This window comes from Cnephaeus nilssonii (genome assembly GCF_951640355.1).
Source record: "Cnephaeus nilssonii genome assembly, chromosome: X".
Taxonomy (NCBI): domain Eukaryota; kingdom Metazoa; phylum Chordata; class Mammalia; order Chiroptera; family Vespertilionidae; genus Cnephaeus; species Cnephaeus nilssonii.
In genome coordinates, this window is record NC_137071.1 from 22582202 (window position 1) to 22609446 (window position 27245).

General features: G+C 42.2%; 2 protein-coding genes across 2 annotated transcripts; both read left to right on the plus strand.

Annotated features, from left to right (window-relative positions):
- Nucleotides 1-17875: 17875 nt before the first annotated feature.
- On the plus strand, nt 17876-18424 carry LOC307095881 (ferritin heavy chain-like; the record flags this gene model as incomplete). The annotated part of the gene is made up of 1 exon (XM_079765469.1): nt 17876-18424. The coding sequence occupies one exon, from the start codon at nt 17876-17878 to the stop codon at nt 18422-18424; it is 549 nt and encodes a 182-aa protein (XP_079621595.1).
- A 4052-nt stretch (nt 18425-22476) lies between these two features.
- LOC307096128 (ferritin heavy chain-like) lies at nt 22477-23238 on the plus strand (the record flags this gene model as incomplete). The annotated part of the gene is made up of 1 exon (XM_079765677.1): nt 22477-23238. One exon carries the CDS (start codon nt 22477-22479, stop codon nt 23236-23238), a length of 762 nt encoding a protein of 253 aa, XP_079621803.1.
- Nucleotides 23239-27245: the final 4007 nt, after the last annotated feature.

Consider the following 27245-nt stretch of genomic DNA (forward strand, 5'->3'; position numbering starts at 1 on the left):
AAAAGCAGATCTCGGATCGGAAAGATGGTGACCAGCAGGAAGGTAGGGAGAGAGAGGGTGTGAGTGAGGAACCTATAGAGGAGAGTGTAGACGTGTGTGGTGTGTGAGTGTGTATGAGCTAGGGTCAGTTAGATTCTGCAGGTCTTCCAAGGGGCTGCCTAACTGGGCAGTCCTAGACAGCGGAGCCCCGTGCACAAAGCGGACACTTCTCGGCAGCTGGTGCAGACTTGGAGACCACGCCATCTTGAGAAACAGAGCTGCCTGAGACTAGGATCCTGGCTTCAGACACAAACCAGGACCCTGCAGCCACTGGAGACAGAGAACTGTTATAACAGCTTCAGACCAACAGACAACAAGAATCCAGACTTCCTGGCAGCAGATTTCCGTGAGTCAAAGAGCCTATCACCCCCCCGCAGGCTCGCAGATAGTGCCATAGTAACTGATAGACCCTACCTTCGCCTAAGCTGCAGAGCGCCCATGCACAGATGCACTCCCCTTTAGGGAATTTGGCACATGGGACAGACACAGCTCCCCTTAGGGGAAATCTGACAGCGTGCACAGAGGGCTCCCCTTCAGGGAATTTGGGGGAATTTGGCTTGCGGGACACAGCTCCCCTTTGGGAAATCTTAGAGCGCGAGCAGAGGGGCTCCCCTTTGGGGAATTTGCCATGCAGGATGGACTCCGCTCCCCTTCGGGGAATCTCGGAGAGTGCACGGAGGCAGATCCCCTTCAGGAATTTGAGAGTGTGCAAAGCCCTAGTGGGTTTGGCTCAGTAGAGAGAGCACACACAGGACGCAGCTCCACTTCAGGGAATTTGGCATGCTGGACACAGCTGCCTGGGATCCCTGACTCACAGCACATTCACACTAAGAACCAGTGACTCCAATTGTTGGTGCATGCACACACAGGGACCCTGATTCTCAACGAGAAACTGCACAAGGCAACAGAGACTCTGACACTCGATTCTGGGTGCAGACACAGGGAAACTCTGACTCCTGGCACATGCTAAGGATCTCATTTTCGGCACATACCAACAGTGTGGTGCAGACAGGGCCCCTGATTCTAAGTGTGCACACGAGACCACACAGAACACTGGGGACACTGACCCTGGGCAAGCCTGGTTAGCACTAACCAACGGCAGCCACACATCCTAGTGTCAGAGCAATTCAGTGAAACTCGGGTGGAGCGAAGTCCCCACAGCACATGGCCCAGGTCCATGCAAACTGAGCTTGAGCTTTCTGGTGATAGTCAGAATGGGGAGATGAAACAATTAAACGAGGAAAGAAAATGAGGAGTCGCCAAGAAAGGAAATTAGTGAAACTGAAGCTTGCGACATGACCGAAAAAGAGTTCAGAGTAATGGTCATGGAATTTATACATCAGATGGATGAAAAAATCAACAACTTATGCAAGAATCAGGAAGAAATGAAAAGTGATATAGCTACAATAAAAAACACCATGGAAAGTTTCAACAGTAGACTAGAAGAAGCAGAGGATCAAATTAGTGAGTTAGAAGATCAGGTACAGAAACAAGCTCAATCTGAACAGCAATTGGAGAAAAAAATTAAAAAGCAGGAGGAAAGCCTAAGGAAGCTTCGGGACAACATGAAACAAAGTAACATGCATATAATAGGGCTGCCAGAAGGACAAGAAGAGCAGCAGGGATTAGAAAATCTATTGGAAGAAATAATGACAGAAAACTTCCCGGATATGGGAAAGAAAAAAGTGACACAACTACAGAGAGTCCCAAGCAGGATCAACCCCAAAAGACCCACACCAAGACATGTCATAATTTCAATGGCAAATATAAATGATAAATAGAGAATCTTAAAGGCGGCAAGAGAGAGACAGAGATTTACCTACAAAGGAACACCCATCAGATTGTCAAATGATTACTCAACAGAAACACAACAAGCTAGAAGTGAATGGAACGAGGTATACAAAGAGTTGCAAAGCAAAGGACTGAATCCAAGAATACTATATCCAGCAAAGATATAAATCAAAATTGAAGGGGAAATCAGGTGCTTTGAAGACAAAAAAAGGCTCAGGGAGATTATCATCACCAAACCAGCAATGCAAGAAATGCTAAAGGGAATACTGTAAAAACAAGAAATAAACAGCTAAGAAGGAACACAGACACGAAAATAGATATGACTACAAACAAATACCTTTCAGTAATAACTTTAAATGTTAACGGACTAAATGCTCCAATCAAAAGACATCGAGTGGCTGAATGGATAGAAAAACATTACCCATATATATGCTGTCTACAAGAGACTCACACAGATTGAAAGTGAAGGGATGGAAAAATATTTTTCAGGCAAATGGAAATGAAAAAAAAGCTGGGGTAGCAATACTTATATCTGACAAAATAGACCTCAAAGTAAATGCCATAACAAGAGATAAGGAAGGCCACTTCATAATACTAAAGGGAGAAATCGAACAAGAAGAAATAATTTTGGTAAACATATACGCACCCAATATAGGAGCACCCAAATACATAAAAAAACTCCTGGAGGATATCAAGGGAGAGATTAATAGCAATACAATCATAGTAGGAGACTTTCATACCCCACTATCACCATTGGACAAATCCTCTAAACAAAAAATCAACAAAGAAAAATCAATCCTAAATGACTCACTAGACCACATGGAATTAATTGACATCTTCAGAACATTTCACCCCAAAGCCACAGAATATACATTCTTCTCAAGTGCACATGGGTCATTTTCAAAGATAGACCATATGCTGGGTCACAGGCAAAGTCTCTTTAAATTAAAGAAGATAGAAATTATATCAAGCATCTTGTCAGATCACAGTGGCATAAAACTGGAAATCAACTACAATAAAAACAATCCAAAGAAATCAAACACATGAAGACTAAACAGCATGCTATTAAATAAGGTCTGGGTCACCAGAGAGATCAAGGAAGAAATAAAAAAACATCATGGCAACAAATGACAATGAAAACACAACCATCCAAAATCTATGGGACACAGCTAAAGCAGTCTTGAAAGGGAAGTTCATAGCTGTGCAAGCTTATTGCAAAAAAAAAAAGAAACAATGGTAATAAATTACCTAACCCCACAACTCAAAGAGTTAGAAAAAGAGCAGAAAGAAAAGCCCTGTGTTACCAGAAGGAAGGAAATAACAAAGATCAGAGCGGAGATAAATGACATAAAGACCAAAGAAACAATACAAAAGATCAACAAAACCAAGAGCTGGTTCTTTGAAAGGATAAACAAGATTGATGAACCTCTAGCAAGGCTCACCAAGAAGCAAAGAGAGAGGACCCAAATAAACAAAATCAGAAATAAAAGAAGTGAAATACAACAGACCCCACAGAAATACAAAGGATTGTTACAAAATAATACGAACAACTCTATTCCAACAAACTGGAAAACCTGGGGGAAATGGACATATGCCTAGAAAAATATAACCTTCCAAAAATCAATCAGGAAGAATCTAAACAGCTCAATAGGCCAGTAACTATGGACGAAATTGAAGCAGTCATCAAAAAGCTTCCAGCAAACAAAAGCCCGTGGCCTGCCAGCTTCATAGGGGAGTTTTATGAAACATTCAAGGAAGAAATAAAACCTATCCTCCTCAGACTATTCCAAAAAATTCAAGAGGAAGGAACACTTGCAAGCTCCTTCTATGAAGCCAGCATCACCCTAATACCAAAACCAGATAAAGACAACACAATGAAAGAGAATTACAGACCAATATCCCTCATGAACATAGATGCCAAAATCCTCAACAAAATTCTAGCAAATCGGCTCCAGCAGTACATCAGAAAGGTCATATACACCATGACCAAGTACGATTTATCCCAGGAATGCAAGGATGGTACAATATCCGCAAATCAATAAATGTGATACATCCCATAAACAAATTGAGAGATAAAAATCACATAGTCATATCAATTGATGCAGAAAAAGCATTTGACAAAATCCAACACCCTTTTTTGATAAAAACTCTCAACAAGGTGGGAATAGAAGGCTCATACCTCAACATAATAAAAGCGATATGTGATAAACCCACAGCAAACATCATACTAAATGCACAAAAGCTAAAAACATTTCCCCTAAGAACAGGAACAAGACAGGGATGCCCACTCTCACCACTCCTGTTTGATATAGTACTGGAAGTATTAGCCATTGCAATTAGACAAGAAGAAGAAATAAAAGGCATCCAAAATTGGAAAAGAACAAGTAAAGCTGTCTTTATTTGCAGACGACATGATATTGTACATAAAAAATCTGAAAGACTCCATCAAAAAACTTGTAGACGTAATAAATGAATTCGGCAATGTAGCAGGATACAAAATTAATACCAAGAAATCTATGGCCTTTTTATCCACCTATTGTGAACTTACAGAGAGACTAAAAAGGCAATCCCATTTACCATCACACCAAAAAATTAAGATACCTAGGAATAAACTTAACTAAGGAGGTGAAAGACCTATACGCAGAAAACTACAGGACACTGAAAAAAGAGATAGAGGAAGACATAAACAGATGGAAGAACATATCATGTTCATGGATTGGTAGAAGCAACATAATTAAAATGCCCATACTACCCAAAGCAATCTATAGATTCAATGCACTCCCCATTAAGATACCAGCGGCATATTTCACAGACCTTGAAAGAACTTTCCAAAAATTCATCTGGAATACAAAAAGACCCCGAATAGCCATAGCAATCCTGAGAAAGAAGAATAAAGTAGGAGGGATCTCAATACCAGATTTCAAGCTGCATTACAAAGCCACTATTCTCAAAACAGCCTGGTACTGGCACAAGAACAGACATATAGGTCAATGGAATAGAATAGAGAATCCAGATACCGACCCAAACCACTATGCTCAATTAATATTTGACAAAGGAGGCATGAAAATACAATGGAATCAAGACAGTCTCTTCAATAAATGGTGTTGAGAAAATTGGACAGATACATACAAAAAAAATGAAGCTAGATCACCAACTTACACCATACACAAAAATAAACTCAAAATGGATACAGGACTTAAACATAAGACGGGAAACCATAAAAATACTAGAGGAATCCACAGGCAGCAAAATCTCAGACATATGCCAAAAGAACTTCTTCACTGATACTGCCCATAGGGCAATGGATGCTAAAGAGAAAATAAACAAATGGGACTACATAAAAATAAAAAGCTTTTTCACAGCAAAAGGAACCACCAACAAAACAACAAGAAAGCCCACTGTATGGTAGAACATATTTGCAAATGGTATCACTGATAAAGGTTTAATCTCCAACATCCACAGGCAGCTTATACAACTTAATAAAAGTATGATAAATGATCCAATAAAAAAATGGGCAACAGACCTAAATAGAATCTATTCAAAAGAAGACAGAAGGAAGGCCAAGAGACACATGAAAAAATGCTCAACGTCACTAATTATCCAAGAGATGCAAATCAAAACAACAATGCGGTACCATCTCACACCTGTCTGAATGGCTATCATCAACAAATCACCAAACGGCAAGTATTGGCGAGGATGCGGAGAAAAAGGAACCCTCGTGCACTGCTGGTGAGAATGCAGACTGGTGCAGCCACTGTGGAGTACAGTATGGAGTTTCCTCAAAAAACTGAAAATGAATCTCCCATTTGACCCAGTAATCCCACTCCTAGGAATATATCCTAAGAAACTGTGAACACCAATAAGAAAGGATATATGCACCCCTATGTTCATAGTAGCACAATTTACAATAGCTAAGATCTGGAAACAGCCGAGGTGCCCATCCGCAGATGACTGATCAGAAAACTATGGTTCATCTACACCATGGAATACTATGCTGCCATAAAAAAGAAGGAATTCTTACCATTTGCAGCAACCTGGATGGAATTGGAGAACATTATACTGAGTAAAATAAGCCAGTCAATGAAAGATAAATACCACATGATCTCACTCATTTATGGATAATGAAGAACATTATAAACTGTTGAACAAAAAGATAGATACAGAGGCAGTAAAGCATCAAACAGTCTGTCAAATTTTAGCAGGAAGCTTAGGGAGAGGTGGGGAAGATAAGAGATCAACCGAAGAACTTGTATGCATGCATATAATCATAATCAATGGATGCAAAACTCTGGGGGGTGAGGGCATGTATGGGAGTGGGGGGGCAATGGTAAGATATGTACACATATAATACCTTAATAGAAAATATCTGAGGCCTATCTGACAAGTAAACATTTCAAGTATGCATGGGAAGATGTGTGTGCTTATCTTATCATTCTCTCAACTTTGCTTAATTAAAAAAAATAAAACAGGGGGAAAAAAGAAAGAATGGCTGAGAACTTCAAAAATCTGGGAAGAGATTTGTATATCTAAGTTGACAGGTCAAAAACAACAACAAATCAACTTAAATAGGTATTCTCCAAGACACATTACATTAAAACTGTCAATAATCAAAGACAAAGAGTGAAACTTAAAAGAAGCAAGAGTAAAGAAGCCTATAATTTACAGGGGAACTCCCATAAGGCTATTAGGAGATTTCTCAGCAGAAAGCTTACAGGTCAGGAGAGAATGGGATGACATATTCAAAGTGCTGAAGGAAAACAAAACAAAAAAAAGCCAACCAAGCGTACTTTATTTTCAAAACTGTCCTTCAGAAAGCTAAATAAATATGTTCCAAGACAAATAAAAGCTGAGGAATTTCACCATCACTATACCAGCTTACTAGAAATGGTGAAAAGAGTTCCTAAAGTTTAAATGAATGGATGCTAATTAGTAACATGAAAGTATACAATTCACTGGTAAAGGTAAGAATTTAGTCAATTTCGATTACTTTAATACTGTAGTATGGTAGAACATTATCCACTTGACTCTAGTGTAATGGATAAAGGACAGGGATATTCAAAATAATTATAGCTGTAATTATTTGTTGATAGATATACAATATAAAAATGTACCGTAAATTATGACAATAAAATGGCAGAGATAGAAAAAAGAATCCTAAAACCTGTATGCAACCATAAAAGATCCTGAATAGCCAAAGTAATCATGAAAAATAACAACAAACTTGGAGACATGGATGGATAAAAAAAAAAGATCTAACTATATGCTGTCTGTAAAGAAACTAACTTTATCTTTAAGGACATACATAGACTTATACCAAATACTATGCTGTTTTGATTATTGTACCTCTGTAGTATAACTTGAAGTCAGGTAGTATGATACCTCCAGCTTTGTTCTTTTTTCTCAGCATTGCTTCGGCTATTTGGGGTCTTTTGTGGTTCTATAAAGATATGATTTTTTTCTTCATAAAAGGTGGTTGGTATGTCTTTTCCATGTTATTCTGAGACATTGTTTAATAAGCTCACCCAAGTATTATATAAATTTCTAGGGGAATATACCTGTGTTTGACTTTGCTATTTACTACTTTATCAGAACCTAGACACTATGAAGTTACTTGGTAATATGTAAATTTCTATCTGATAGAAAAGATAGTTCTGATGGTTATGATTTGATTTCCCCACAGGATGATAATAAGTTTTATATCTAATTTAGCAGTTCTACTCTAAAACATTTTAGGTGGCATTCTTGATAGACTACATAAACCCCTATTCATCAAATGATCCTGGAGCAAATTTTACCATCTTAGTGGTTTCCTCATTAATTAATGAGTTGAATAAAATCTTTAATATATGTTCATTTTATATTTGTATAAGTCATGTTTAAGTTTTAAAAAATATTTTGACTCTCCCTGACCAGTGTGTCTCAGTTGGTTGGAACATCATCCCGTGCAGAAAGGTCGCCGGTTCTCTCTCTCTCTCTCTCTCTCTCTCTCTCTCTCTCTCTCTCTCACTCTCTCTCCCCATCCTCCCCCCATTTTCTCCCACTTTCTCACTCTCCCTCTCCTCCTTCTCCTTCTCCTTCTCCTTCTACCTCTCCTTTCTTTTTTCTCTGAAATCAATAAAAGCATAGCCTCAGGTGAGGATTAAAAATTAAGATGAAAAAATTAAATTATAAAATTAAAAAAATATTTTGACCCATGTAAGGAATTCATGTTTATAAAAGCTTGATTTTATATAAATAAAAGAATTCATATGGGTAATACAATAAGGATACAATATCATAGAATAGAAAATAAGGCTAGATTTTGGTCTATTACCTTGACTTATACTATTTAAATTTCCTGATTCAGACTTTGGATTAATTAGATGTATATCCTTATGTGATGGCAAAGAGGATGACAGGCATTCTCAACACAGACTAAATGGTTTTAATGTCATGAACCAGGAACTGTCTCTAGAAATAACTGATCCAATTTGTCAATTATTTTCAAAAATGGCAGAATAATAGTAAATCTGCCACAGCCGAAATTGTTTTGGAAGATATTTTCCAGAGATCATATTGTGAATACTAATAAAGCCAGTGCAGCAATTTGTTTAGTTATTTCAATGTACATTTAGAAGTTGACTCAAATGTGTCAGGCCACTGTGAAATGGTGCTGTACAAATTCAGAAATGTTTTCCCCATGGGAGCAACACTGAAATTTTCTTAAGGGTGGAATATACATGCACTTATAACTTTGCCATGTAAAATGTCTATACCACATTCTGTAATATGGAACTCTGGCATCTTCATCAACCACTTGCTAAGGCAAGTAAACAAAATCAAAGCTGCTTATAAGAAAAATGCAGACCCTGTCTGCAGGAAAAATTACTTAGAGGTGAGAAATAATTTTGTCATCTCATTTGAGTGAGAATAAGGTCCTTTGCTATCTTAATTTAAAAACTCATACTTCCCCCATCCCTAATCTGTAGTATTCATACTTTTCTTCTTAGCAATTATCAACATATAACACAATATATTTTATTTTTTATTCTTCTCTTTTCCTTACTAAAGTATAAACTTCATGAGTTCAGAGATTTTTTTTGTCTGTATAGTATGTTTATAGCAGAGACAGCTAGTTATTTCCCTAATGTCTATTCTCTCCTTTACTAACAGAAGGTGCATTTCATTCCACATGGCAATGTGTCCAGCCCCAAACTACATTTCCCAATGCCCTTGGGCCCATTAATACATAACAAGATGGAGCATAAATCAGGTAAATCTCCTAGACATTTTCCATCCTTCCTCCTTTTCCTACATGGAACAAGGACATGAGGTTAGGGCTGTAGTAGGAATCTTGGAACCAGAGGAAAACTTGAGAATCAAAATTGCTTGCTAAGGATGATGATAACCTTGAAACTACCAAAGAAACTCTGTACATATGTAACTTATTTTAGGTGAGAAAAAATAATAAACCTCTATCTTATTAAAGCATTTATAGTACATCTTCTCATGAGGAATCTTTTCTAAAATTTTGTTTACAAAAATAGTTATGACTAGTTTAATTTTCACTTCTTTCAGGACTTAGTACCAGTTCCTTTTTTACCAGGCTTATATACTAGTATGTGTGAGCTCTTTTCTCTTTCCTATACAGTTCCAAAATTTTTGATAAATCCCACATGTTATGATTCACATATTCATATCTCTGTTTGAGAACCCCCATCAGAAATGCAGTGCCAACTGCTTTCTTTAAATTTGAGAATTTTCATTTAAATGTCTCAAATAATACTATTTGAAAAATTCCCTACAATGAACATGTAACCTCCCCAACATTGAACACACCTCTTCTAATATGTTTTTTCTTAGTGAAAAGCATTAATGTCCAATAAGTTGTACACATCAAAAACCTTGTGTTCAGCCGAAACCGGTTTGGCTCAGTGGATAGAGCATTGGCCTGCGGACTGAAGGGTCCCAGGTTCAATTCCGGTCAAGGGCATGTACCTTGGTTGTGGGCACGTCCCCAGTAGGGGGTGTGCAGGAGGCAGCTGATGTTTCTCTCTCATGGATGTTTCTAACTCTCTATCCCTTCCCCTTCCGCTCTGTAAGAAAAAAAAAAAATCAATAAAATATATTAAAAAAAAAAAAAACCTTGTGTTCAGCACATTTTTAAGATGTGCGCATTTGCCACCTCCATCACCACCACTCTAATTCACATTTCTGGAAGTGTTCAAATAAAATAGCATCATAAATTGTTTCCCTATATCCATATTGTCCAAATTGTTCTCTTTCAATCTATTCCCCAACCAATGTAAATTTAAATATATATATATATATATATATATATATATATATATATATATATATATATAATATATTTTATTGATTTTTTACAGAGAGGAAGAGAGAGGGATAGACAGTTAGAAACATCGATGAGAGAGAAACATCGATCAGCTGCCTCTTGCACACCCCCTACTGGGGATGTGCCCGAAACCAAGGTACATGCCCTTGACCGGAATCGAACCCGGGACCCTTCCACTGAGTCAAACCGGTTTCGGCGAACCAATGTAAATTTTTAAAAATGTGAATCTGACCATACATCCCCGCCTTCTCCCCCGCCCCACACACACACCTTAAAGCAGGCATCCTCAAAATATGGCCCGCGGGCCACATGCAGGTATTTTTGTCAGGTTTTTTTTTTTTTTTTTTTACTTCAAAATAAGATATGTGCATAGGAATTTGTTCATAGTTTTTTTAAAACTGTAGTCTGGCCCTCCAACGGTCTGAGGGACAGTGAACTGGTCCCCTGTTTAAAAAGTTTGAGAACCCCTGCCTTAAAGCAATCAATGGCTTCCCAAGCTTTTCAGCTAAACACCAAAAAATGTTAATGTAGTCATGCCTGCTCTCTGGCTTCTACCACTTCCCCTTTGTCATATGACACAATGATCCTCTTTTCTCCTCTATAGTCACAGTGGTTTCATTCAGTTCCATGACCATGTTGTAGTTACTCCCTTCCCAGGATCTTTGAATATACATTTCCTTCATCCCAATGATTTTAATTACTCCTACTCATTCATTAGTTCTCAACTCAATGAGAACTTTCTCAGTATCCTTTTTTAATTAAATTATTTATTGATTGATTAAGTTATTACATATGTGCACTATTGCCCCATTGCCCCCACCCCTCACCCCACCACTCATACCCTCACTCCCCTGTTGTCTGTGTCCAGTGGTTAGGCTTATATGCATGCATACATGGTTCCAACACTGACAAAAGTTACCTTGGGCCATGGACACTAGTAACACCACATTGGCTTTGTCTGTCTAGCCCAGGGGTGGTAATTGCTTACTGCTGTTACTGTGGAGAGCAGTATGGAGTTTCCTCAAAAAATTAAAAATGGAACTCCCATTTGACCCAGTAATCCCACTTCTAGGAATATATACCAAGAAATCAGAAACACCAATCAGAAAGGATATATACACCCCTATGTTCATAGCAGCACAATTTACAATAGCTAAGATCTGGAAACAGCCGAGGTGCCCATCAGCAGATGACTGGATCAGAAAACTATGGTACATCTACACAATGGAATACTATGCTGCCATAAAAAAGAAGGAATTCTTACCATTTGCAGCAACCTGGATGGAACTGGAGACCATTATGCTAAGTGAAATAAGCCAGTCAATGAAAGAAAAATAGCACATGATCTCACTAATTTGTGGATAATAAAGAACATTATAACCTGTTGAACAAAAAGATAGATACAGAGGCAGTAAAGCATCAAACAAACTGTCAAATTACAGCAGGAAGGTTAGGGAGAGGTGAGGGAGATAAGAGATCAACCGAATGACTTGTATGCATGCATATAAGCATAAACAATGGACGCAAAACACTGGGTGGTGAGGGCATGTATGGGAGTGGGGTGGGGGGGAGGCAATGGTAAGATATGTACACATATAATACCTTAAAAAAATGGAAACAAAAGGATGGGGTCAGATCAAAGGAACAGAGGAGAAAAACTGAAGGAGTACCTGATAGCCTAAGCTAAAACAATTGGAGCAACAAAATTAATAAAACTTAAAGTTATAGCACAATATAAAATATTTGTGAGTCCCTATGATATAATTGAAATCACAAATAAATGGGGAAGCAGTTATAAATATTTCTTATAAAGAATGTCATATATTCCTGGCTGGTGTGGCTCAGTGGTTGAGTATCGACCTATGAACCAGGAGGTCACAGTTCAATTCCTGGTCAGGGCACATGCCCCGGTTGCAGGATCAATCACCAGTGTGGGACGTGCAGGAGGCAGCCGATCAATGATTCTCTCTCATCATTGATCTCTCTCTCTCCCCCTTACTCTCTGAAATAAATTTAAAAATATATTTAAAAAAATGAATGTCATATAATAGATGTAGATATTCCTTTCTCCAGGAAGTGGGGCTAAACACCCTCCTTCAAGTCTTGGCTGAATTCCAAATAATACATTATGAGAAAGAGAAGAACAGTAATTTTACAGTGAAGAAATTCAACAGACTTCACCACATTGGTATCATGTACCACTGGGGGAGTGCCGTTCAGCTGACCTATGGTTGCCAGACACAGGGCTCATGGCTGGTAAGCACTGCTGTGGTGGCACAAGCCTCTCCCAATTGGGACTGACAGGGCAAAAGCCAGCACAGGTGCAGCGGGCCCAAGATGAGTGGGGGCAGCAAGCAGGAGTGGCAGGTGGCGTTGGACTGCCAATTTCGGCCCGATCCCCACAGGCCACACCAAGAGACCCCACTGGTGCACGAATGCACTGGTCCTCTAGTGGTTTATAAAACAGTATCTGTGAGAGCAAAGGAAGTGGACTCTTGGTTCTGCATGGAATCTTGTCATTTGTATTTCCACTTCTCCTCCTACATTTGTAACAATGGAATAAACTGAGAATGTTGTTTCATCTTGTAGCTACAATCACTCTAGACAAAATGATTAGCTAAATTACACTGATATGATCAATATATTTAACAATTAATAGTGAAACAGGCCCTAGCTAGTTTGCCTCAGTGGATAGAGTGTCGGCCTGAGGACTGAAGGGTCCCGGCTTAGATTACAGTCAAGGGCATGCACCTCCATCCTGGCCCAGGTCAGGGCATGTACATGAGGCAACCATGATGTGCCTCTCTCACATTGATGTTTCTCTCTCTGTCTCTCCCCTACCCTTCTACTCTCCCTCAAAATCAATGAAAAAATGTCCTCGGGTGACGAATAACAAACAAACAAAAACAAACAAACACCAACAACAGTGAAACAGGAATAGATTTTTTAACTTGAAGTATTCTGTACCTTGATTCATGTATATGCTATTTTTTCTAAAAATTAGGTATTATTAAAGTGGAAAGAAAAAAGAATTAAGGGGAAAGGGCCACATAAGGACAACTGCATTTTTCAATAGGATAATTGAGAAATACATTTGATAAAGGAGCAAAGTGAAGAATTGGGGGGTGGGGGGGGACAAAAGCATTGATAATTGATAGAGACCTGGTGAAAAAGAGAAGCATTTGTAAATTATTTTGGATATCTTACTGACATTTCCAGTTATCATTCTTGGTTTTAATCTTTGACAGCTAAGATGAGCTATGTTGCAATAGCTACACGTACAAGAAAATAGTATTCCCTGCCACCAGAAGCTGCTCTCAGCACAGCTCCCCCCTTTACTCCAAGCCAGGGGCTTTACACACAAATGACCAAAGGGAGGGTATTATCCTTCAAGAATTCTTTTTACTAGTTCTCTTTCCCTCAATTTCCAGCTTCAACAGCCTCTTTCAAGTGAGCTACCTGTGGCCTCACCAAATACACCAGATACTCCAGATACTCCATAACTTATCTTCGATCCACGTCCTTCAAGGCACGTTAGCTTTTGTCTTTGCACTCAATCCCTCTTCTTATTGTGTGTGTGTGTATGTGTGTGTGTGTGTAGAGACATACATACATATGCTGTATAAATTCAGCCCACTATCAATGGTTTGGAAGAATCAGCACTTTTCTGGCTAGACAAAATCAAGGGATAACATTACTAATAGAGAAGCAAGTCATACAGCTGACAGAACTTGACTGATTAATAAGCCTTTCTTCATGAAATGTTTGTCATATAAGAAATCAGAACTTGAAAGCACCATCCACAAAAGCAAAAACAAAATCTTAATATTCTACCTAAAGAATATTGCCCTGGTCAGTGTGGCTCAGTGGTTGGAGAGTTGGCCTGCACTCCAAAGGGTCACAGGTTCAAATCTCAGTGAAGGGCACCTACCTGTGTTGTAGGTTTGAGTCTCAGTCCCTGCTGGGTCTTCTGTGGGAAGGAACCAATTTATGTGTCTCTCTCACATTGATGTCTCTCTCTCTTTCCTTCTCCCTTCCACTCTCCTTTAAATTAATAGAAAGGTGTCCTCAGGTGAGGATTAACACCAACAACAAAAAAAGAATATGGCCCAACTCATTGATTCACTTGAAGTAAATGAGGTTTAAAACCGTTTAGGCAGAAAGCTATTAAATAATCAGATATTTCCTAGGAATTTGAAATTCCCTAAATATGGTTAACTGACCTTAAATATTCAGAGATTTGTTTTTGAAAATGGCAAAAGCCTTCAAGGAAATAAATCAAAAGGACACTGTTTGTTTTTAAAGTATGAGCAAAAACTGAAGAATGAAAAGCTCAGAGAGAAGGTAAGAAATGTGAGTAACGCACAGGAAATACTATACAAAACTTAATTTTATATAAGTTGTGTTTTTCACCGAGTTTTAACATTGGCTAGTGAGGTAATTATATTTTTATGAATGAGGAAGTCAGCAAGTAAGCAACTGAGAGTGTAGAAGAAAAGTTCACAAAATTAAAATGAGAGAAAATTACTCATGTCAAATCATGAAGGAAAGTGATTGCATAAAACATAAGCTTATTCTATTAACTCTCTGGGTGAATATGAGAGTAAGGCATGGAATCAGAAAAGTTTTTAAAGGATTGTGGTTTTTGCCTAACGTGTTTGAAAACACACACACTTGATTTCAGTGAACCAAAAATCTACAGCTTCAACCAAGATATTTTGGATCTTTAATTTTAACTAGCATAATTGCACCGAATATATTCTCCCTAAACATAATTGTTATGTAGGAAAAGGTATTAGAACTTCTGTAGCAACCTCTGTATCTGTGACAATAGGAAATATTTAAAATAAAATATTATTGAATGCATGAGTATTTCAAAACAAATATATTAATGTGCATTCTATTATCAACTCATTAACAATTAATTTTATATTGGTCCATATATATTCTCTTGGTGAGCAAAGTGAACTGAAACAGACTCTTGGGGACATGAGATTAAAGTCAATGTCTGCTGCAATCATTCAGCACAAATCTGGATGTACATTAGGCCCCGTGTGGAGTGGGCCTAAGCTGCCAGGAGGACATCCCCTGAGGACTCCAGGACTGTGAGAGGGCACAGGCCTGGCTGAGGGACCCCCCACTCCGCCAAGTGCATGAATTTTCATGCACTGGGCTTCTAATACAGTATAAAAACTGACCACAAAAGTTTCAAATAAATTTTTAGTCTTATATTCATTATGTGTTCATATTTAGTTTTACATTTCTCATTAAAGAAAACCTGGAAAGAATGCCTTTGTTTATACATATGTATATTACTTTCATGGAATTTTGAGGTCCCAGCCTATGTTTGTTTATTGATTTCACTTAGAAAACTGAGTTTTTAAACATTAGGCAGAGTAAAATTATAGGGATAAATTATTCAATAATCTTGGAACCTAATAAGTGGTCTACAAAATTAGGATTTCTTCTATTTAAATAGATTCTTATAGTGAGATCGGCAATAAAATCACCCAAGGGAATTTCGAAAGTCTACAATTATATTAAAACTAAACAATGGTGTAAGGAAATATAGATTAACCCTTTGCACTCGCTTGCTTTTTTTCTCGATTCCTTTATTCTAATGCTAACCGTGTCGAGTCACACTCGACATCCGAGTGCAAAAGGTAAAATTTTTACTTCATTGAGAAACTGATCATGTAGTTATTTCCTATGTCTAGTGTATGATTCTATCATGACAATCAACTTATCTAATAGACACGTTATTATTCAGTTATTTTAAAGATTAAACGATTACATGTGTCTAAACTGATTAGATAAGTTTACATTGTGACATTTAATATTTGACCCTTGATTTTCTTCACAAACACTGATTATAAAATGCCATAAGCTTCTACCCTGGCCGGTGTGGTTCAGTGCATTGGAGCGTTGTTCTATACACTGAAAGGTCATGGGTTCAATTCCTGGCCAGGGCACATACCTAGGTTGCCGGTTTGCTCTCAGGTTGGGGAGCATATGACAGATAACCAATTGATGTTTTTCTCTCTCACATCAGTGTCTCTCTCTCTCTCTCTCTCTCTCTCTCTCTCTCTCGTCCACTCTTTAAAGTCAATAAAAACATATTTTACGTGAAAATTAAAAATCAAAACATAAATAAATTTTAAAAATAACATTAACTTCCAAAGAGAAATAGACACCTCAAAAAAGGTATTAATCAAAACCCTGGGAATAAAACTTCAATTGAAAATAGGCCCTTTATTCATAACTTTAAAACCATCTGAGAACACTTATAATATTCTGTTACTCTATCTTGTACCTTGAGAACAGAGACCACATTTGATTCTTCTGTGTATTTCCAGAATCATACTGTCCAACATACATTTGCAGTATATAAATGCTTATTGAATTAATGCATAAATGATATAAATACCTAGGTTTGTCTTACGTCTTTCACTCTAATGTCTTTGAATTCTAATATATTTACAATTTTTAATTTCCATATACATATGTAATATCTTGTGTGTATTTACTTGGGACAATAAGGGGGTAAAAATGCCAGTTTTATGTTTCTTTTTGTTTTGATCTGTTTCTCCACTAGAATACAAATCCCAAAGACTTTGGCTCTCTTTGTTACTAATATACGCCCAAATACTAGACCATTTTAGATAAGCAATAAATATTTGTAGAATGAATGAATGAGTGAATGAGTGAATGAATGAAAGGCAGATGGAGATCAGTGGTATTCCCAACCACTGTGGCTTATTCCTTAGAACGCAGTTACAAGCTTAAAGTACAAATGAGGTTGTGGGGGATGAATACATCCACATTATTGAGTGCTTTCTCTAAGAATGCACCGACATTTTTTGTTTCTTGCCCGAGAAAACTGAAGTCTGTACAGGAAAGAAATGTGCAAACCAGGTGAAATGGGTGAACAACCCAGGATGCCCGTGTTGAGATCATTGAAACTGTCTATATTGGGGTGCAGACAGGGCAGAAGGAATGTGTTTCTAGGGCTGTGCTGAACGATTAAGAGATGAGACAGAATAAAGGGAGTGAAGAGCAAGTTCAAAAAGAGTGAAAGATGGAGAGGCGGGAAGAGTCAGTGAGATTTTGGAGGCGGTGCTCTGCTGACAGAGAAGGGTGAGCTTGATGATGAATAGGAGAAAAGTGGAGCAATAAGGTCTAGGAGCTGAGTCAGGCTATCAGAATGGTTAGTACGGATGCTGAAGCCATTCACAGCTTTGTGATATTAAATGTAACCAATGATACCACAAAAGGACTATGATTAATGAAACAATGACATTAGGACAATATTCAAATAAGTTGCTCAAAGAAATCAAGTGCAGTTGATTTACTGAGAGCAGTTGCACTTCTCTTCGTGAATAACATTTTAAAATATCATATACACCAGGTGCCCAGCACTGAGACGCCCTCCTCACCCAGAGACTGGGATGGAATCTGGCAAACTAAAGTGCTGTCAGCCTCCTCGGGCCCCCCTCACGCCCCCCTGTGACGGGTCCTCCCCGCCCCTCCCCCAACGCTCTTGAGTAACGGTCACTTCTTCCGGCCCACCTCAGAGCCAACCGCCAACCGCCAGGTCACTTCTTCCGGCCCACCTCAGAGCCAACCGCCAACCGCCAACGGCTAACAGCTGGCCGCCTGTCGCTTGAGCACGCCTCTCTCACCTGGCCGCGTACTCCTGGGCCTGCAGAAATGGCGAACCCTCCGCCCTCCTATGTGCGCCAGAACTACCATCCAGACTGTGAGGCCGCTGTCAACCACCAAATCAACCTGGAGCTCTACGCAGCCTACGTGTACACATCCATGGCCTTCTACTTCCAAAGCCACGAATTGGCCTTGAATCACTGCACCCAGTACTTCCGGAAGCGGTCTCTCAAGAAGAGGGAGCAGGCTGAGAGGCTGATGTGGCTGCAGAACCAGCGCGGGGGCCGAGTCCTCCTGGAGAACATCCACAGGCCACAGCAGAATGAGTGGGAAAGCAGCCTGATGGCCATGGAGTTCGCCATGCTCCTGGCGAAGAGAGTGAACCAGAGCCTGCTCAATCTGCATAACCTGGCCATCGACCAGAAGGATGCCCACCTGTGCGAATTCCTGGAGAGTCACTGCCTGCACGAGCAGGTGAAGTTCATCAAAGAGTTGGGGGACCATATCACCCAACTGCGCAAGATGGGAGCCCCAGAATCTGGCCTGGCAGAGTACCTCTTCGACGCGCTCACCCTGAATGCCAGCAAGAAGAACTGAGCCTGGACTGCCAGACTGATAGCCATGGGGTGACTTCCCCTGGCCACCGAGCCCAGCACGCGTATTGCCATATTGCCCTTGCAAAACGGTCACTTAAGTTTATATGTTCAAGTTTTACCGTTTCTTCAAATAAAGTTATTGGTTCTTAAGTAAATAAAGGTCTGTCTTTGATTCATGTGTGGAAAACCCCTCACCTTTTAAAAGGTAAAACAGGTATCCAGGAGTCTCCAACCATGCCTCAATTAGGTGCAGCTCGGGACCATCGATGGAGGAGGAGGGATTCCATAGGACCCCGATGGAGGAGGAGGGATTCCCTGGGACCCTGAGTGGAGGGGGGGAAGAGGTATTCCTTGGGGCCCTGGATGGAGGAGGAGGGATTCTATAGGACCCCGATGGAGGAGGAGGGTTTCCCTGGGGCCTTGGATGGAGGGGGGGAAGAGGTATTCCCTGGGTTCCTGGATGGAGGGAGGAGGAGGGATTCCATAGGACCCCGATGGAGGAGGAGGGATTCCCTGGGACCCTGAGTGGAGGGGGGGAAGAGGTATTCCTTGGGGCCCTGGATGGAGGGAGGAGGAGGGATTCCATAGGACCCCGATGGAGGAGGAGGGATTCCATAGGACCCCGATGGAGGAGGAGGGATTCCATAGGACCCCGATGGAGGAGGAGGGATTCCCTGGGACCCTGAGTGGAGGAGGGGGAGAGGTATTCCCTGGGTTCCTGGATGGAGGGAGGAGGAGGGATTCCATAGGACCCCGATGGAGGAGGAGGGATTCCCTGGGACCCTGAGTGGACGGGGGGAAGAGGTATTCCCTGGGTTCCTGGATGGAGGGAGGGAAGAGGTATTCCATAGGACCCCGATGGAGGAGGAGGGATTCCCTGGGACCCTGAGTGGAGGGGGGGAAGAGGTATTCCCTGGGTTCCTGGATGGAGGAGGAGGGATTCCATAGGACCCCGATGGAGGAGGAGGGTTTCCCTGGGGCCTTGGATGGAGGGGGGAAGAGGTATTCCTTGGGGCCCTGGAGGGAGGAGGAGGGATTCCATAGGACCCTGATGGAGGAGGAGGGATTCCCTGGGACCCTGAGTGGAGGGGGGAAGAGGTATTCCTTGGGGCCCTGGAGGGAGGAGGAGGGATTCCATAGGACCCCGATGGAGGAGAAGGGATTCCCTGGGGCCCTGAGTGGAGGCGGGGAAGAGGTATTCCTTGGGGCCCTGGATGGAGGAGGAGGGATTCCATAGGACCCTGATGGAGGAGGAGGGATTCCCTGGGACCCTGAGTGGATGGGGGGAAGAGGTATTCCCTGGGTTCCTGGATGGAGGGAGGAGGAGGGATTCCATAGGACCCCGATGGAGGAGGAGGGATTCCCTGGGACCCTGAGTGGAGGGGGGGAAGAGGTATTCCCTGGGTTCCTGGATGGAGGGAGGAGGAGGGATTCCATAGGACCCCGATGGAGGAGGAGGGATTCCCTGGGACCCTGAGTGGAGGGGGGGAAGAGGTATTCCCTGGGTTCCTGGATGGAGGAGGAGGGATTCCATAGGACCCCGATGGAGGAGGAGGGTTTCCCTGGGGCCTTGGATGGAGGGGAGAAGAGGTATTCCTTGGGGCCCTGGAGGGAGGAGGAGGGATTCCATAGGACCCCGATGGAGGAGGAGGGATTCCCTGGGGCCCTGAGTGGAGGCGGGGAAGAGGTATTCCTTGGGGCCCTGGATGGAGGAGGAGGGTTTCCCTGGGGCCTTGGATGGAGGGGGGAAGAGGTATTCCTTGGGGCCCTGGAGGGAGGAGGAGGGATTCCATAGGACCCTGATGGAGGAGGAGGGATTCCCTGGGACCCTGAGTGGATGGGGGGAAGAGGTATTCCCTGGGTTCCTGGATGGAGGGAGGAGGAGGGATTCCATAGGACCCCGATGGAGGAGGAGGGATTCTCTGGGACCCTGAGTGGAGGGGGGGGAAGAGGTATTCCCTGGGTTCCTGGATGGAGGGAGGAGGAGGGATTCCATAGGACCCCGATGGAGGAGGAGGGATTCCCTGGGACCCTGAGTGGAGGGGGGGAAGAGGTATTCCCTGGGTTCCTGGATGGAGGAGGAGGGATTCCATAGGACCCCGATGGAGGAGGAGGGTTTCCCTGGGGCCTTGGATGGAGGGGGGAAGAGGTATTCCTTGGGGCCCTGACGGGAGGAGGAGGGATTCCATAGGACCCCGATGGAGGAGGAGGGATTCCCTGGGGCCCTGAGTGGAGGCGGGGAAGAGGTATTCCTTGGGGCCCTGGATGGAGGAGGAGGGTTTCCCTGGGGCCTTGGATGGAGGGGGGAAGAGGTATTCCTTGGGGCCCTGGAGGGAGGAGGAGGGATTCCATAGGACCCTGATGGAGGAGGAGGGATTCCCTGGGACCCTGAGTGGATGGGGGGAAGAGGTATTCCCTGGGTTCCTGGATGGAGGGAGGAGGAGGGATTCCATAGTACCCCGATGGAGGAGGAGGGATTCCCTGGGACCCTGAGTGGAGGGGGGGAAGAGGTATTCCCTGGGTTCCTGGATGGAGGGAGGAGGAGGGATTCCATAGGACCCCGATGGAGGAGGAGGGATTCCCTGGGACCCTGAGTGGACGGGGGGAAGAGGTATTCCCTGGGGCCCTGGATGGAGGGAGGAGGGATTGCATGGCCCCTGGGAAAACACAAAATTAATGTACCCCTTATAAACAACGTATATGGGGGTGCGGTCAGGTGCATGGTCTTGGGCCCTGTGAATGTGGATGAATGTTCATGCTAAAAGTATAAAACATAACCTTAAAATCACTGGTGTGCTTGCCTCTGGAGTAAGGGTGAACAGAATGGGATTGGGCAGGGATTAAAATAAAGGATTCTTATACTTAACCTACACTTTTTTAGTTTACCAAAATATGCAAATATTAATATTTGTTAACATCTGGGTATCAAGATGGAGACCCCTTCCTCTAAGAACAGAGTAAATGAAATTGCAACGTTGCAGAGGGTCCTTGGTCAACTGTGAGAGTAAATAGCTACCTGTGAATAGCAGATGTGTTTTACCTTGCTCAGCTCTAACCCTCCCCCACCCCTACTTACATAGGACAGTACACGTGTTTGGCACCTGAGCCTTTTAATCTCCCCAAACTACACTCCAAGACAGTGAATGAATTTAAGACAATTACAGACCTGCAGAGAAGGGAAACAATAGGACACATCTTCCTAGAAGGGAAAAACACTAGTGTTCCAATGTCAGAAATATGTGTTTATTTTGGCAACAGGGAGTGTTCCTATCCTACCTGTAAGCTCCACGCCATGTATCCCCAAATGAGAACGCAACGGAATAACTGACACACTCCACTCTCCCATTTTGAGCAAAACCTTAGCAGTGAATTGGACATCACAGTTCGAGATCAGATCCATGCTAATTACCTAGGTTAATCAAGTAAGTCCTTTATTCATAAATATAAATGAACAAAGGTTTGCCAGATGTACGCGGAAGGTAAAATAGAAGATCACAATAAACACACAGAACTATTTCATTTTGGGGGGAAACTCATAAAATATGGAAATAAAAGAGAATTTTACCAAAAATTCAAATTCATAATCTCAGAATTTTAAGGGGAGAAAATGGATTTATAAAATAAAAAAAAAATGTCTAGTATAGAAGGAAACAATTAGAGGACAGATAAAGTACTTGCAAGATAGAAATATTATTGCACAATTTAAAACATTAAATGCCTGGTACTCAGGGAAGAGTCTCCCTGTCTCACACAGGCTGTGATGGAACCTGGAACACCTAGATGGTGCGCGGCCCACTTGGGCCCCCCTCAAACCCCCCCGCTGCCCTGTCCACAATGGGTCCTCTCTCCAACCGCCCTCCCCTCCCCCAACAATCAAGAGTAAAGGTCACCTCTTCCTTTTCCGGTCCCACCTCAGAGCCAACGGTCAGTTGCCAGCAGCCTAGCACCTGAGAAGCCTGTGTCCGGCCAGCCTGGGAAGGTCCCCCAGGGACAGTCCGAGGTCCCCACCGCCACCGCTGCTGACTCGGCTTTCGGCCGCCCTCACCCACCACCATGGGAATGATCCGTCCCCGGAGAAGCCACCGCCTTCGCCCGCGCCGCTGCCCACCCCGCAGCCCGCCCCTCAGCCCTCGCCACGAGGCTCTGTTGATCTACTTGGCCGGAGGGCCACCCCCGGAAGACCTGTTACCCATGCTTCCAGCCATGGCCCCTGCGCCTCCGCCCATGGCCGCTGCGCCTCCGCCAGTGCCTCCTGCGCCTCCAGTGGCGGTGCTGGGGCCCATCTCCCAAGTGCGCCAGAATTACCATGCCCACTGCGAGGCCTCTATCAACAAACAGATCAACTTGGAGCTGCACGCCTCCTACGTGTACACGTCCATTGCCTTCTATTTCGACCGCCAGGACCAGGCCTTGCAGCACTTCGCTGCCTTCTTCCTGTGGCAGTCCAGGGAGGAGTGGGAGCAAGCCCAGGCATTGATGAGGCTGCAGAACCAGCGAGGGGGGCGGATCCGCCTGCGAGATATCAGGAGGCCTGACCACAACCAGTGGGAGAGCGGCCTGAAAGCCATGAAAACCGCCTTGCACGTGGAGAGGATGGTGAACCAGAGCCTGCTCCGTCTGCACCAGCTGGCCACCAGCAAGAACGACGCCCACCTGTGCGACTTCCTGGAGCACCACTACCTGCGCCAGGAGGTGAAGTTCATCTACAATGTGGGAGCCAATATCAGCGACCTGCGCAAGCTGGGAGCCCCAACCTCCAGCCTGGCAGAGTACCTCTTCGACGCGCTCCCCCTGAATGCCAGCAAGAAGAACTGAGCCTGGGCTGCCTGACTGATAGCCATGGGGTGACTTCCCCTGGCCACCGTGCCCAGCACGAGTATTGCCATATTGCCCTTGCAAAACGGTCACTTAAGTTTATATGTTCAAGTTTTACCGTTTCTTCAAATAAAGTTATTGGTTCTTAAGTTAATAAAGGTCTCTCTTTGATTCATGTGTGCAAAACCCTCACCTTTTAAAAGGTAAAACAGGTATCCAGGAGTCTCCAACCATGCCTCAATTAGGTGCAGCTCGGGACCGTCGATGGAGGAGGAGGTAGGTATTCCTTGGGACCCTGGATGGAGGGAGGGAAGAGGTATTCCCTGGGTTCCTGCATGCATGGAGGAGGAGGGATTCCATGGAACCCTGGATGGAGGGAGGAAGGAGGTATTCCATGGAACCCTGGATGGAGGGAGGAAGGAGGTATTCCATGGAACCCTGGATGGAGGGAGGAAGGAGGTATTCCATGGAACCCTGGGTTGAGGGAGAAAGGAGGTATTCCATGGAACCCTGGATGGAGGGATGTGCTAGTCCATGGAACCCTGGATGGTGGGAGGAAATGTTATTTGGGACCCTGAATGGAGGGAGGCAGGTGGTATTCATTGGGACCCTGTAGGAAGGGAGGAGGTATTCCTTGGGACAGGGCAACAGTGAGTATGGAAATGAGCCTTAGACTGGTTTTCCCACAGACAGGGGTGTGTGACTTCCAAGTCACCAGTGACTGGCATGCACATTGCAGTTCCAAAGCACTTACTTATGTATATTTTCTTTCATTTGTATTATATGTGTATAGATATTCAGCAGCAGAGTTCATTTTGAATCTCCTGAGTAGATTCTGAGTGTCTGCTTAGGAAGATACCCTTTCTTTTTTATAAATTTCTTTATTGATTATGGTGTTACATTTGTGTCCTTATTCCCCCATTATCCCCCCTCATGCCCTCACCCCCCTGTTGACTGTGACCATTGGTTAGGCTTATATGCATCCATACAAGTCCTTTCGTTGATCTCTCCCCCTTACCCCCACCCTCCCCTACCTTCCCTCTGAGGTTTAATCGTCTGAGCAATGTTTCTCTGTCTCTGGATCTATTTTTGCTCATCAGTTTTTGTTGTTCATTATATTCCATAAATGAGTGAGATCATGTGGCATTTGTCTTTCTCTGACTGGCTTATTTCACTTAGCATAATGCTCTCCAGTTCCATCCATGCTGTTGCAAATGGTAAGAATTCCTTCATTTTTACTGCTACATAGTATTCCATTGTGTAGATGTACCACAGGTTTTTAATCCACTCATCTAGTGATGGGCACTTAGGCTGTTTCCAAATCTTAGCTATGGTGAATTGTGCTGCTATGAACATAGGGACGCATATATCCTTTCTAATTGGTGTTTCTAGTTTCTTGGGATATATTACTAGAAGTGGAATCACTGGGTCAAATGGGGGTTCCATTTTTAGTTTTTTAAGGAAACTCCATACTGTTCTCCGCAGTGGCTGCACCAGTCTGCATTCCCACCAGCAGTGCACGAGGGTTCCTTTTCCTCCACATCCTCTCCAGCACTTGTCGTTTGTTGATTTGTTGATGATTTCCATTCTGACAGGTGTGAGATGGTACCTCATTGCTGTTTTGATTTGCATCTCTCAAAAATGATTAGTGACTGAGCATTTTTTCATATGACTCTTGGACTTCTGTATGTCCACTTACAAAAAGTGTCTATTAGGTCTTTTGCCCATTTTTTTTGATTGGATTGTTCACCTTCCTTTTGTTAAATTGTATGAGTCCCATATACATTTTGGAGATTAAAACCTTATCAGATGTAACATTGGCAAATATATTCTCCCATGCAGTGGGCTGTCTTGTTGTTTTCCTGATGGTTTCTTTTGCTGTGCAGACTTTTTTATTTTGATGTTGTCCCATTTGTTTATTTTCTCTTTAGTTTCCATTGCCCTAGGAGCAGTATCAGTGAATAAATTGCTTCAGCATATGTCTGAGAATTTGCTGCCTGTGGATTCCTCTAGTACTTTTATGGTTTCCCGTCTTATGTTTAAGTCCTTTATCCATTTTGAGTTTATTTTTGTGTATGGTGTAAGTTGGGGGTCTAGTTTCATTTTTTTGCATGTATCTGTCCAATTTTCCCAACACCATTTATTGAAGAGACTGTCTTGACTCCATTGTATGTTCATGCCTCCTTTGTCAAATATTAATTGAGCATAGTGGCTTGGGTCGATTTCTGGGTTCTCTATTCTATTCCATTGATCTATATGTCTGTTCTTGTGCCCGTACCAGGCTGTTTTGACAACAGTGGCTTTGTAATACAGCTTGATATCTGGTATTGAAATCCCACATACTTTGTTCTTCTTTCTCAGGATTGCTGCAGCTATTTGGGGTCTTTTTTTACTCCAGATGAATTTTTGGAAAGTTTGTTCTAGGTCTGTGAAATAGGCCGTTGGTATTTTAATGGGGAGTGCATTGAATCTATAGATTGCTTTGGGTAGTATGAACATTTTAATGATGTTGATTCTACCAATCCATGAATACGGTATGTTTTTCCATCTGTTTATGTCTTCCTCTATCTCTTTTTTCAGTGTTCTATAGTTTTCCGTGTATAGGTCTTTTACCTCCTTAGTTAAGCTTATTCCTAGGGATCTTTTTTTTTTTTTTTTTTTTTTGGTGTGATGGTAAATGGGATTGCTTTTTTAGTCTATCTTTCTGTAAGTTCATTATTGGAGTATAGAAATGCCATAGATGTCTTGGCATTGATTTTGTATCCTGCTACATTGCTGAGTTCATTTATTAAGTCTAATAATTTTTTGATGTAGTCTTTAGGGTTTTCTATGTACATTATCATGTCATCTGCGAATAAGGGCAGTTTTACTTCTTCTTTTCCAATTTCAATGCCTTTTATTTCTTCTTCTTGTCTGATCGCAATGGCTAGTACATCCAGTAATATGTCAAACAGGAGTGGTGAGAGTGGGCATCCCTGTCTTGTTCCTGTTCTTAGGGGAAAGGGTTTTAGTTTTTGCACATTGAGTATGACGTTGGCTGTGGGTTTGTCATATATGGCTTTTATTATGTTGAGGTATGATCCTTCTATTCCCACCTTGCTGAGAGTTTTTATCAAGAAAGGGTGTTGGATTTTGTCAAATGCTTTTTCTGCATCAATTGATATGACTGTGTGGTTTTTACCACTCAATTTGTTTATGTGATGTATCATGTTTATTGATTTGCGGATATTGTACCACCCTTGCATCCCCGGGATAAATCCTACTTGGTCATGGTGTATGATCTTTCTGATGTACTGCTGGAGCCGATTTGCTGGCATTTTGTTGAGGATTTTGGCATCTGTGTTCATGAGGGATATTGGCCTGTAATTCTCTTTCATTGTGTTGTCTTTATCTGGTTTTGGTATTAGGGTGATGCTAGCTTCATAGAATGAGCTTGGAAGTGTTCCTTCCTCTTGAATTTTTTGGAATCGTCTTAGGAGGAAAGGTTTTAGTTCTTCCTTGAATGTTTGGTAAAACTCCCCTGTGAAGCCGTCTGGCCCCGGGCTTTTGTTTGCTGGAAGCTTTTTGATGACTGCTTCAATTTCTTCCATAGTTATCAGCGTATTGAGATGTTTAGATTCTTCCTGAGTGAGTTTTGGAAGTTTGTATTTTTCTAGGAATATGTCCATTTTCTCCAGGTTGTCTAGTTTGTTGGAATAGAGTTGTTCATAGTATTTTTTGACAATCCTTTGTATTTCTGTGGGATCTGCTGTTATTTTGCCTCTTTCATTTCTGATTTTACTTATTCGGGTCCTCTCTCTTTGCTTCTTGGTGAGCCTGGCTAGAGGTTCATCAACTTTGTTTATCCTTTCAAAGAACCAGCTCTTGGTTTCATTGATCTTTTGTATTGTTGTTGGGGTTTTTTTTTTTTTTTTGTTTTTTGGGGGTGGTCTCTATGTCATTTATTTCTGCACTGACCTTTATTACCTCCTTCCTTCTACTCACTCTGGGCTTTTCTTGTTGCTCTC